Source organism: Atractosteus spatula, chromosome 6, assembly GCF_055471065.1.
Source record: "Atractosteus spatula isolate fAtrSpa1 chromosome 6, fAtrSpa1.hap1, whole genome shotgun sequence".
Classification (NCBI taxonomy): Eukaryota; Metazoa; Chordata; class Actinopteri; order Semionotiformes; family Lepisosteidae; genus Atractosteus; species Atractosteus spatula.
This window is the reverse complement of record NC_142711.1, coordinates 21044303-21056936: the sequence shown is the minus strand read 5'-3', so window position 1 is coordinate 21056936 and position 12634 is coordinate 21044303. Positions and strand designations below refer to the sequence as shown.

The 12634-nt window shown below is 41.7% G+C and overlaps 1 protein-coding gene across 1 annotated transcript; it reads right to left on the bottom strand.

The window, feature by feature from the left end:
* Window positions 1-5636: 5636 nt before the first annotated feature.
* bambia (BMP and activin membrane bound inhibitor a) lies at window positions 5637-11394 on the bottom strand. Its single transcript, XM_088918969.1, has 3 exons — window positions 10837-11394; window positions 7729-8010; window positions 5637-6528 (listed from the first exon to the last, which is right to left on the bottom strand). Exons 1-3 carry the CDS (start codon window positions 10910-10912, stop codon window positions 6110-6112), a joined length of 777 nt encoding a protein of 258 aa, XP_088775095.1. The 5' UTR covers window positions 10913-11394; the 3' UTR covers window positions 5637-6109.
* Window positions 11395-12634: the final 1240 nt, after the last annotated feature.

Genomic DNA, 12634 nt, shown 5'->3' with positions numbered 1-12634 from the left:
ACATTAACCATGCTATATCAGTGCCTGACCCCTTTAAAATACGGGCAGAAATAAAAGATAGATCAACAGGAGGAAGGTTATCACCTTACAGTCAGCTAATCCAAGGTTCCTCTTACAATGTAGATACATTATTTCTTCCGAAGAATCCTGAGGCTAGACTCAGCTGAAGGTGTACAGTGTTGTTAAAAGCTGGCTAGGTTCCAGCTTGCTTCATAAAATCCATTATTAGTCTTTAGCATGCACGCAACCCTTACTTTTTTATTTTAAAGTATTACACTTATTAGCTCATGTACATTAAAGGTGGTCATGGACGTTAAAGGTGTTCATTTAATAGATATTTTTACTAACGTCACTGTGCACCTCAAATAACCTTTATGAAAATCAGTATTAAGACTTATTCATTCTGCACACAAAGTGCTGGGTCTCATTATGAAGGCCAGAAGACAGCAATATCTTGACAAAAGTCATCCCGATGCTGTCAAAGAATCATCCAGCTTTTAAAAACTGATGGGATGGGTGATCTGTTCTCATCCAAACAAATCTCACGTTCCTATAAAATATTAAGCATGGAAATAAACAAGAAACCTCACAGTACAGAGGTTTCTCATTTAACCTACCCTTGGTTGCAACATACTGTAACCAAGGGTAGGTTGAATCACATTGTAACATCCTTCGGGGGTTATACGGATGTAATGTAATATTGCCGATCTCCGCGCCGTAGATGAATCTAATCCTTTGTCTCTTCACATAAACTCTAAAGATGTCACTTTGCTTAGGACTGTATTACAGAGATGGATAAGCCAGTGGAACCTGTGACTGACACCTCAGTTGTTCTTTAATTGCAGATCCGTCTTAAAGGTGAGCTTGTATCTCTTCTTTTGGTGTTTAATTCCTACGGTACAGCCTTTCATTTTGAATACTTTGATTTGATTTGTTCCTACATGTTGAAATGTGCAACAGTTCCCACTTTTAAAACCAAAAACCTATTTACAGATGACGACATTTAACTCAGAGCACTTAACTGGGTTTATAAACATGGTGAACATCATTATTTTTGTCTTAAAGAGATCGATATCTAATGTTAGCAATACACAGAGATAAATGTTTAAAACGGAGAATGATCAAAGACTGTTTAGCTTATATTTGATGGAAAAAATAACATTCTAAAAATGTCTAAATATTTACATCAGTTCAGGGCTATCCTGAAAAATAGTGACATCTGCAAACATTTGATTATACTGTGTCTCTTACAGTAGAGGCTCTGCTTGTGGAATTCTGGTACTCTTAAATTGTTCTGTTAATTTGTTGTTGTGATGCACTTTTTAAAAAATACTTATGTTAGCTAATGAAAGTAAACATCCCTAGTAGGCAATTTGTGTTTTTTTTTGCACAGAACACCATAAACAGAAATAAACACAAATGAAGACTTGTAATGGGAACATTCTGTTTTTTTCAATATTTAGAAGCATTCTGTTATTGGGTCCACTTTAAAAATAGATTTTCTGGGTATATGCTGTGGAAGTGTTTTTGCAGGAACTTTTGGAGTGTTTTTCCCTTTTTCCAAGAACAGCAAAACCAGAAACAAATAAAGTTTAAACATGCATGTTTTAGTGTCTTATTTTCCCAATTACAACATCTCCTTTCAATCCTAAATTAGGCTCCGCTCAGCTCATCAACCGGAGCCAAACATCTCAGTGGTACGTATGATCATGTCCAATTTTGTCTGGTCATTAATTGATTTCTTTAGGATATACTTGTGAGAAATTGACTCACTGACTAAATTAAGTAAAACATATTTTTTTCATTAGTTAAAAGATATACTGATAAACAATGAGCTGGACCAAAGGAAATATTAAATTTACTTTTATCAAATGGTTACCTAAGACATACTGTATTTCTTAATATGTTTTAACAACACCCAAGCATCCTGAAAGGATTATGGAGTGTTTTAATCACAATTTGGCTGAATCTGCTTGGCTGAGGGCCGACCTCCTGGCCAGAGGACGAGGAGGCCGGGACCCCCCTGCAGAGAGGGGAGTGACCAGGAGTGACCAAGGGGCAGCTGCAGGGGTGGAGATGGGGTGGAGGTGGGATGCAGAAAGACGTAGGGAGGGAGAGAAGGGGGTCATGTACAGTATTTATAGTGTTTAGAAGAGGGAGTGACATCAGCAGTGATTGATAACTACTGACAGCTTGAACTTGGTTGTTGTCATGCCTCCTGAACCTTTGCTATAAACTCCCATATGAGTTTTAAAGTAAAATTCTGAACATATACAGTAGAAAAATACTACCTTTTAAAAATTTCACAAAGTCTAAAATAATAATGTATAAATATAATAAGCAAGTATTTATTTTTCTTCCACATTAATTTTTAAAATAATATTTTAGTACTGTTTAATATGTAGAAACTGAAATCTCAGGCTCTATTAATGGTGAAGTGAAGCAGAAGGTTTTCAATACTAAGCTCATTACTCTATTGAAAAACTCCTAAAATTCATTGTTACTCAAAACCAATCAAATCAAAACTCAAAACTGGGAAACGTCTCTGTGTGACCAAGAGTAATACAGACATGTTAGGTCGTACTCAGGGAGCTCAAGTGTTTTTTTCATTAAAACTAATGGCAGTTACGCCATATCCCAGGTAGTCTGGTAAACTGAAGGTCACAGCTGATAACCACGAAAAGCAGGTTTATAAATCTGCTGCAATGATGAAACAAATGTGGTCTGCAGTCACTGTTCAAGGAAACCTGTAAGACACCAAATCATATTTGCATGTCAATACAAACAGCCCCACCACCCATTGCCAAACAAGATGGCAGATGTAAATCAGCTGTGGTTGGCCTTTAAGAGAACAGCCCTAAATGGAGCCTCTCAAAGTGGCGAGAGACAGGCGTCTGTCTAGTCCCGAGTACAAGGAAGACGTCAGCCAGGCCTTGCAAATCGTGGTCTAGTGTTGGTGGGCGTTACCCAACGTTGAGAACGCCATGTTAACAAAACATTGACCACATTAGTTGTTTAATTTGAGGTGGCGTTGATATTGTTACAGGACTAGTAGTCCCAAAGGGATTTGAAGTGCCCAGGTTCAGGACTGTTAATGCAAGCATTACAGGCCTAGATAAATTGTTTTTTAAACATCCTTCTTGGCAAGGAATGTTTTATGAGCCCTCACAGTGCAGTCAGACAACAGGCAAAATTCAGGCGGTACAGTGAGGCTTCACTTCAGGGCAAGTGAAAGCAACTTTCTAAATAATCTGTTTTGTTTTGTTTTTTTAAAAGTAGAATTATTTATTTTAACCAAATCTCTCACGTTGACTTGCAGAGAAGCAACAGGGTTAAAATTCAGATATCCACTCCTAAAGATTTCCTTCTATACTCAACATGCGCTTCTAACTCTAGTTTAGACTGCAGTTTCCCAGATATTTCACCAATTTGTTTGGATATATTTGAAATATATTAATAAACAATAATATGTTTTGAGATATATTATCATTATTGTTATTATGTGTGAATATTACTGCCATCTGAACTCGTAACACCTGATACCTGATGTTGGCTTGCATATAAGTGCATTTCTGTTTCATTTTTTATTGCTTTAAATCAGTGGTTCTCAACCTGAGGTGTGAAGGTTGTTTTAGAAGGTAAATCAATTCAAACACAAATTAAGCACAGGCACATAGGCACAACTACATTGTACCATCAAACCTGGGTATTTTAAGGTCAACGTAAACAAAATGTGCAATATTGCATGAGTTTCTGACTTTTCTGAGTAATTGAACTAAATATATAAATTATATCTCTATCATTCCACAGTTATGATACATCTTGGGTTTAGGAACCTGACGGACTTCAGTGATTTTCGGTGGGAGGTGCAAGAACGTATTTGGAGAACCAAAGGACTGCAGACCACAGTACATGCAAAGAACCGCCGCACAGCCCTTGACAATCCACCAGCCAGCACCTTTGCACAAAACAGGAAGACTTAAGTCTAAGTGTTCTCAGGGTGGTAACAATGGAAAAAAAGAGGCGCCCCGATTAAAGAGCTACAGGAACACAGACGCACGTTCTTGCCTTCTTGTTCTTGCTCAGTTCTTCTCCTCTCAGAATTTGACAAAGTGGCGTATCCCCGTTTAGTGCTTTTTATCTGGGACGGGCTGGATTTGAGGAAATGTGGGCCAGTGTCAGCCTCTAAAGCCAGTGGAGAACCACCTAAAAAATATCGGGATACACTGAGGAACCCCGAGGAAGGACGGGGTGCTCTTTCTTCCACGGTCAATACCCGCAAGCGGACAAAAAACAAGAAAAATCAACTCTGCTGGATGCAGGAGATGTGTGCGGATAACCACCCCAACAGAAAAGGGCAGCAGCCCGTGCTAATCCTTTTGCGGCCGACAAAAACAAGTCAGGTCATACGGCGGGGCTTAAAACGCAACGAACACCAAAAACGCGGCACAACCGAAACAAGCTTCCAACGCTGCCCCAAAGGCAGCAAGCTAATGGCTTCAGGTGGTGGTGCAGCAAAACGAGTTTTTCGAGCCGCGGGGAAAAGGACAGGACACACGGGTCTCCACCTGAGCTTTATCCACAGGCCCGAGCCCAGCAGGCGACGAGAGCAAACAGTGGCACTGCGTCAGAAACCCACTCTGCGCTACCCACCCCTACATGGAAGGACAATGGCAGAAGAAAGGGAAAGCTCCCCTCTTTGTACTAAGAGCGCACATGGCTTATGGTGCAATTGGTAAACTTGTCTAGGCTGGCCGCATTGCTTTGACAGTCCAACTAGCTGGTATCAAGGCTGGTACCAGTGTCCAAGCATAACAGGTAAAGCGTATTAATACACAGACGTGAGCCATTTTCCTGTTTGGCTACCCATGTGTCCAGACACCCCAGCATTCTATAGTGCAGAGGCAAGGAAAGACCTTGATTTGGGAGACCAAAAAAAAATCGATTGGAATGGAAAGCACTATGACGGATAGAAAATAAATACTACTTCTTCCAGGATAAATCCAGCTGTTGCCTCACAAAAGCTGTTTGAAGTACAAGAATCTGACCTTTGGAGGTAGTTCAAGAATGAGTCAGTGAGATTTGTAGAGCTACTGTAATACAAGGCCCCACTGTAACAACTTCAAATCTTTGTAATGCCTCCAGAGCCACTAATGACTTTGTAACCTGGCTTCTTCACAATTTGTCAAAGCTGTGTAAAAGCAGTGCAGGCCTGGGACACAACTGGCACTGAAAGCACAGAATTACAGATACTATATAACATTTTATCAATTTCCCAGCAGAACAAGACAGTTATCAACATTTTGCCAAATGTATACCAGAGAAATGTAGATATTGCTTATCCGGATATGTTGATTACGCACAAACAAATCTGCCAATTAGTCTGTCTGAAGGGTTAACGTGTATAAATCTAGAATCCTTAAAAAAAAAATCCTACATTTCATTTGAATGAGGCCCACACAACATTAAGTTACTTAAAACCTAAATCCCTGACTATTTAATCAACTTCTATCATATCACACGTTGATTGTCAACCCTGTCCTATGTGCAGTGTGGAACCTCAAGATGCACTCTCTTCACAGCGCGAACCCGAAAACAAAGTAAATCTCCCAGACAAACAAGAATCACGCCACATCAGCAGGTTATCAGACAAAATATATATTTTAAATCTTTACAATAAACGGAATTGAGAAACATACACGGAGGAGTGTGCACAACTAGACAGTCCATTATTACTCCTCAGTTTCCTTTTGTACCCTGGTATCAGTGTGAAATCGGTCTATTCAGCTTCCTTTAAAGCAAAACAACCTAAAATTTATACAAATGTGCAAATCAGAAAACTGGGGAATCCTTCAGCGGTCGGCGACCAGTCCAGGATTCCGGGAGTCTGCACAGGGCCGCCCCTCCCACCGGTCCTTCAGTCTCACACCACAGCTCCCCGTGCGATGCGTCTTTGTTTCAAGTAAAGTGCTCCTCAAGCAAAACCAACAAGGCCCGCGTTCCTTTCGAGGGGGGGGGGGGGGGTTCTGTCTGTTCAAAAAACAAAAACAGCCCCCAGAGGAATAACCAGAACAGCAACCGAGCGTCCCAGCTCGGCCGACCGGGGCGATCATACGAACTCCAGCTTCCCGTGGCCGCTGTACATCCCCCAGTGGACGAGCGAGAGGATCCTGTCGTTGCCGAGCTCCGGCTGCCGCATCTTGTCGCAGGTCAGGCAACAGTTCTCGTGGCCCGTCACCGGCACCATGCACTCCAGGTCCAGCTTGGCCACGTGGCCCTTCCTGGCGTGGTGCCCGTGGAAGCTGTAGTGCAGGCGGGACAGCATCTGCTGCCGCTGGTCCCGCAGCCTCCGGTTCTCGCTGCGGAGCATCCGCAGGGCCAGCATGATGAGGAGCACCAGGATCAGCCCCCCGGCGATGGGCACGGCGATCACCGCCGCGCGGAACCACACCTCCTTGGCCGAGGCCAGCTCCTGGACCCGAGTGATGAGGTTCTTGCCGCTCTCCGGCGGGTACCTCTGCCCGTGGTCTGGAGGGGGGAGAGACAAAGAGGCGTGGAAGCAGGCTGCACGCGTGGACACAGTGAACTCTTCAGGGCGCGAACCTCAGTCACGTCACGCACTCAAAGTAAACGGGGGTCTAAAGGCACAGAGGTTGGGCAAACTCGGATTTGTTCTGCAACCACATTGTGTGGCATCGATTAGAACCACATTATTCCCCCATCTCGACTTAAAGCTGCAAAGGGGTTTTTTTGGGTCCCAAAAAAAATACGCCTGTTTACAACACACTGGCTTTAAGGGTGCTACCGCCATCGAAAGTTGAGTCTTCACTCTCCAGAAATCTTTTTTTTTTCCATATTTGGGATTACTCAAAATGTATCTCCTTTACAGAAAAAGACTTTGAGGGTCATACTGAGAGTTAATATTAATAATTGCTTGCACTTATATAGCGCTTTTCTGGACACTCCACTCAAAGTGCTTTGCAGGTAATGGGGTCTCCCCTCCACCACCACCAGTGTGCAGCCCCACCTGGATGATGAGACCGGTACAGCTCTCAGTGGGGAGGAGAGCAGAGTAATGAAGCCAATTCATAGATGGGATTATTAGGAGGCCATGACTGGTAAGGGCCAATGGGAAATTTAGCCAGGCCGCCGGGGTTACACCCCTACTCTTTTCAAGAAACGCCCTGGGATTTTTAATGACCACAGAGAGTCGGGACCTCGGTTTTACGTCTCATCCGAAGGACGGCGAGAGCTGTCCCAGCACTGCACTTCCGCACTTTCGATGAACAAAAAGTACCTACAATGTGGAAAACTTCACACTACGTGCAAAAGCATGCCAACGGTCCATTATAAGAAACCACTGTTTCATGCCTCATGTTACTGTGCCCCATTAAGTATCAATGAGAGTGCCAGTCAGGAATTAAATAACGACTGCACTCCTAACTGCTTCAGTGACACACTGGAGACTATGTGCTAATAGCAGATGGATTATCACAATGCAAACAATGTGGATAAGCCACATAAACCAACCTAGTGTTAAGATAAAAACAACATAAATTGAATTCTGAAGCTGCGCCTTGATCACTGCTTTCTGCAGCTGTTGTACACCCCTTCTGAAAGAGGTTAAAAAACAATTGCTAAATTAACATATTTTTACATTTTTTTAAAATATGAAAAAGGAGGTAGGCGCGTGACTTCAGAATCAGAATAACTGTGTTTTTTTTTTACCTGATGTGACTCCTCTGGTATGCGAGAGATCATGCAGTCGCCTGTAATTGCACATGTCTTCGTGACAGCACTCCAGGTTGTATGAGCCGCCCGTGTGATCCTCTGCGGTCTGGGACCGGCACACATCGGCCGAGTTCGCGAAGGAGTCCAAGCAGCCGTGCGTCAGAGGCGAGTTCGTGTTGTGAGGGTCAAGCACCCTGGTAAAGCAGGCGTTTAATTCCGATTTGCACATGTAACCAGTAGCCACGCACTGAGGAGCATCGCAGTAACACCGTATTTCTCCTGAAATGAAAACGTATAATAAAAGACAGGTCAGTCAAGGTACTGCCATTTTAATATAAAGTACAAGTATGCATAAGGCCTTTTTATTAATCCCACATTACCTTTCTGCAATTTATTAAAATCACCTTTAGCCCGATAATAGTAAAAGATGTGGTTTTATAATGAAGATCCCAAACACCTTTAGAAAAGCCCTTTGCAATATATATATTATTTTTTTCGGATAAAGTGTAATGAACTTATTATGCATGATTAAACGGCGGTGTCTGCAAACCACAATGATTTTCGCAAGACATTTTAAGATCTGGAGGAGAGATGTGGAAATTCGCCAGGAAGAAAATATTCATTGAGTTACTGGTTAATGTCTATTTCATGACGCCTCGGACTTAATACAGAGAACAGTCCGCAGTTTTAACCAAACTAGTATGCTGATCCGCAAAATACCGGTAGATTAAAATAATAAAAGCTATTAAACTGGTTTCCTCTCTTGTTTATGTATAATATGGAGCCACACACAGTGATGATGTCTGCCAGAATGAAGTTATTGGGATTTTTTTAAAGCTCTTAAAACTTCAGCCCGTGGTGTATTCGTCTATCGGAAATCGACTTAGTATTGTAATGTCTTACCTACACTTGCCTATTTGTAAAAAACGGGAACAAATCTTGAGACGTTTACGTCCAGTTTCACAACGTGAAATACTGGTATGAAATAATCGGCTTTTCACAACTTTAAAATAAAAAAATCTTCTCATTTTAAGAGGTTTCCGTGAAAAGGCCCCGTTCAGTCAATGTTCTAAAACAGGAACCGTGTAGCTCATAATTAGTGGTTTGTTTGCCAAAGTCAATTTCTTTCAGCCCAAATGGAAACTCGTAAAAAAAGGGGGTGAAAGAAGTGCGCGTGAGTCTCCGTTTTCAGTTTGCACGCAATTTAACTTGCGGTCGTAACGGGGGAAAAGTTCAGATTTCAAATTCTTATTTAATACACACACACAAAAACTAACCGCAATTACTGTGGAAGGAATGCCAGATGCAGAGGACCCCGTTTTGGGAACCGAGGCGCTCGATGAGTACTGTACTTTCTTAGTGTGGTGTATGACATTATTGACGACATAAATGCACACGCTCCCGACTCCATTAATAAATACGACTGCCGATTCCATTCAACAATAAAACAAAATGAGACCCAGGCAAGCTGCTGCGTACTCAACTGTAAACGTACGACCTGCCTTTTTTTTCCTTTTAACCAGTGTCGCCATGTGAAGAGCGTCTATTGTCCGTTTAAGGCTAATGACCATTGTGCTTGGACATAAGAATTTAAAACGTACACATACACAAACACAGGCTTTTATGTGTAAAAGGGGGTTGCTGGGGGCAGGGTATGTTTGTATTAAGAGGCTCGGGTTTCAGGTCATGTTAGTTTTCCTTCTACAAGACAAACGCCAGACAAAAGACTACTCGTATTATAGATACGGAACAAGATTAAAGAAAGCAGTATGCATCATACCCTGGGTGTAATGATTTCTAATTAAGCAGAAGACGGGTTTGATACAAGGTAGCTTAATCCTAAAAGCCGCGCTAAACAACAAAAAAATAAAATGGCTATAGTAGAGTAATAACCGAGGTTAACGAAACCAAGACGAGAAGGCTACTAAATGCGTACATACATATACTGGCATTTTTTTTAAATGGAAATTAAAATCTTTTTTCTTTTAATAAACTGGAAAAGCCTCCATAGGTTTAAAAAAAACTACCGGATTTAAGTTCGAATAGTAGTTTTGGATCCCTTAATTACATCTTTATCGGGCACATAGTTCCAGTATCCCCGACTTCACATCAGCCACTATCTCTCCGTCTCGAACTGTGCGTCTTTGATGAGACCCACCTCTCCAGCGCCTGCAAATCTATTATTTAGGGCTAATTATATACTCCATTCCCCCAAAAAAATAAACACTGCAACACATAATTGTGATACAGATGATCTCTTAACCTCATATCTTGAGAGCTTAATTAAAGGATACCTCTCGCACTGACATGACTTATACAGGAAGCTTATTATTGCAGCTCGCAGACTCTGTACGAAATTAACTTCTGAACACTTCATGCTAACTTTCCGGCACTTCTCCCTCAGCACGATCATCGCATACAGATGTGAAAACCTACCCGATCCATTAAGAAATAAAAAAAAAACTGCCCGGTTTTTAAAACGCCTGCTCATCACCAGGAAGCGACCACCGTCTTAAAATTCTCGATCTGAAAATGGGCATCTCCCGTCTCCAAAACGCTGATGCTGCCGGCGTCAGGACGGCCCCAAGCCCGAGAAGTCAAGTTCATCATAAGACCGAAACAAAAACATTTTGACAACCACTTGCCCCAGAGAGGTCCAGAGCTTAAAATGAAAGGGGGGAAGGGGGTTACGGAATGCATTAAGCGAGAACTAACCACTTTCTTATTTTTTCCTCGATATTTAACAAAGAGAAAGGAGTAAACATCATTTATAGAGATTCATTATTTATATTACTAATCGGAGCAGAGCATGATTAACGGTTCCACTAAAAAGGAAATGATTTAGGCTAAGGTAAGACCACAGCAGGTCCGAATATGCTTAAATCGTTTTTGTCATTAGACTTAAGTTTTTTTAAGAGTATCCGTTTACAAATATTTGACCCCAGGTACTGGAAATCACGTTATATTAAAACATTCCGCAACCGTTCAAAAAGGGAGCAGTCATACCGCATACGACGAGACAAGAGGCGAGTGTACGACAAGAAGCACTGGAGGGTTTTTTTTCCCCCCTTCTCCTCAAAGGATAATAAACGAGATCGCTCTTACCTTTCGTAAGAAGCACTGCCATGGCACACAGCTCCAGTTGCAGCCAAATGGAAATGAAACTGGAATGGCGATCCATTGGAGAACCAAAAAAATGCTTTACATTCAAGTCCCACTTTTTACGCTCGCCCGATCCTCAGCGGAACTCTTGATTCTCAGCGGCGCATGAGTCGGAAAGAAAATGCATCGGCTTTCGCGAAAACTACTGGCGCTATCCTTCGAGAAGGATGCGAAAAGTAAAATTACACAACGGAGAAACTGCCCCCGTCTTTAAAACTACATCGAGATGGAGATTACACTCCCCCCCCCCCAAAAAAAAATAACTTCTCCGCCGTTCAGTAACCTAAAAAGTAGCACCAACTACAGAAACGCATTCATTCTGAAACAGGCAAGCAATGTTGAAGTTTCTCGCATTTAAATATTTCCCAACAGAACCAACCATTCCTTTCACGCGATTCTGTGTGGAGAAAAACGATTATAATCCAAAAACACAAACCCCAGAAGCACAGCAGACACAATCCGGTATTGCTACTGCAACACTGTTGCATTGACTCTTTGGATGAGCGCCGCAAATATCTGCCTTCACGGCGCAACCTAACTATAGCCCCGCCCATCACGCCACCCATTGGTTCGAATATATTGGGGTTTTGCATGTGTAAGGATTTCGGCAATGCGATTGGTTCTCTGTGAGGCCAGATAGGCCCGTTCCAGATTGTCCCTCCTACCTAAAACCCAGCTTCTGAAATTCTGAAGCCTGTGACGTCGCGTAGGCATAATTGTAGTTCACTGTCCTGGTTACTGTATAAATGAATAATTCCTAAACCTGCATTTAAATCTACCGTCTTCAGCCTGAATTTAAATATACTTTCCTAAACCCGTGCTCACGACAAAACGCATTGATCTCATGCATAACCCCGTTCTTTTTAGAAAAGGTTACGTTTTCTATTTCAAAAGCTATTTTTTATTTACTTATATTTGTACCTGTTATGCATACATATAAGTAAACAATTACATTCTCTCTAAACTATAAAGTTTTTTTCCGTAAAAGTAAAGGCAACAAATGATTCATGATATAATTCTTCTAAAACAGAACATGATTAAGTTTTCTGAGCATTTATTGTAAATATCTGTTCTGTTTGTATAACGTTCTAATATCTGAACTGTAGGCATGTTGTTTAATTAGTTATTTCCATGTAATTATTAGTGAATGTTGAACTGTTTATACCGGGAGAGGTTCTGGAGGAGATTGTTCTTAAATCTTCACATTGTAAGAACTTGTAACACATGTGGGTTTTGATCAATTTATCCAACTAAATATGGTCAAGTTTGGCCACATGTGACACTGTGGTCAAAACAAGATTTTGATCGTTTCAAATGATTCACAACTGCTTAGTTCAATTGAACAAATCACCTGCCCGTCCGATCGAAATGAGACACGAATGAACACATTAAATGTTTCTATACTGATTTATAATACACTTTCACAATCATATCTTCTCACTTCACTCGGGAAGAACTCTGTGCACGTCAGGTAAAATTGAAAGCCGACGTGGAGCTTGTGAAACTAAACGTCTGATAAAGAGATCCCTTTTATCTGCTGTGATCAGCAGTACCCCCTCCCCAACACACACACAGCTACAGGATGCGCACAGTTTAATTTTAATGGACCTCAAACTACGGAATTGTACGAATCACCGTCCTAAGTGGTTAAAATGAATTTGTCCTGAGTGTTCAGCAGTCGGTGGTGTATAAGGGTGAGCAATAAAGCTTGTGGCTGCCAATGAGCTGGCCACCCCTGGTA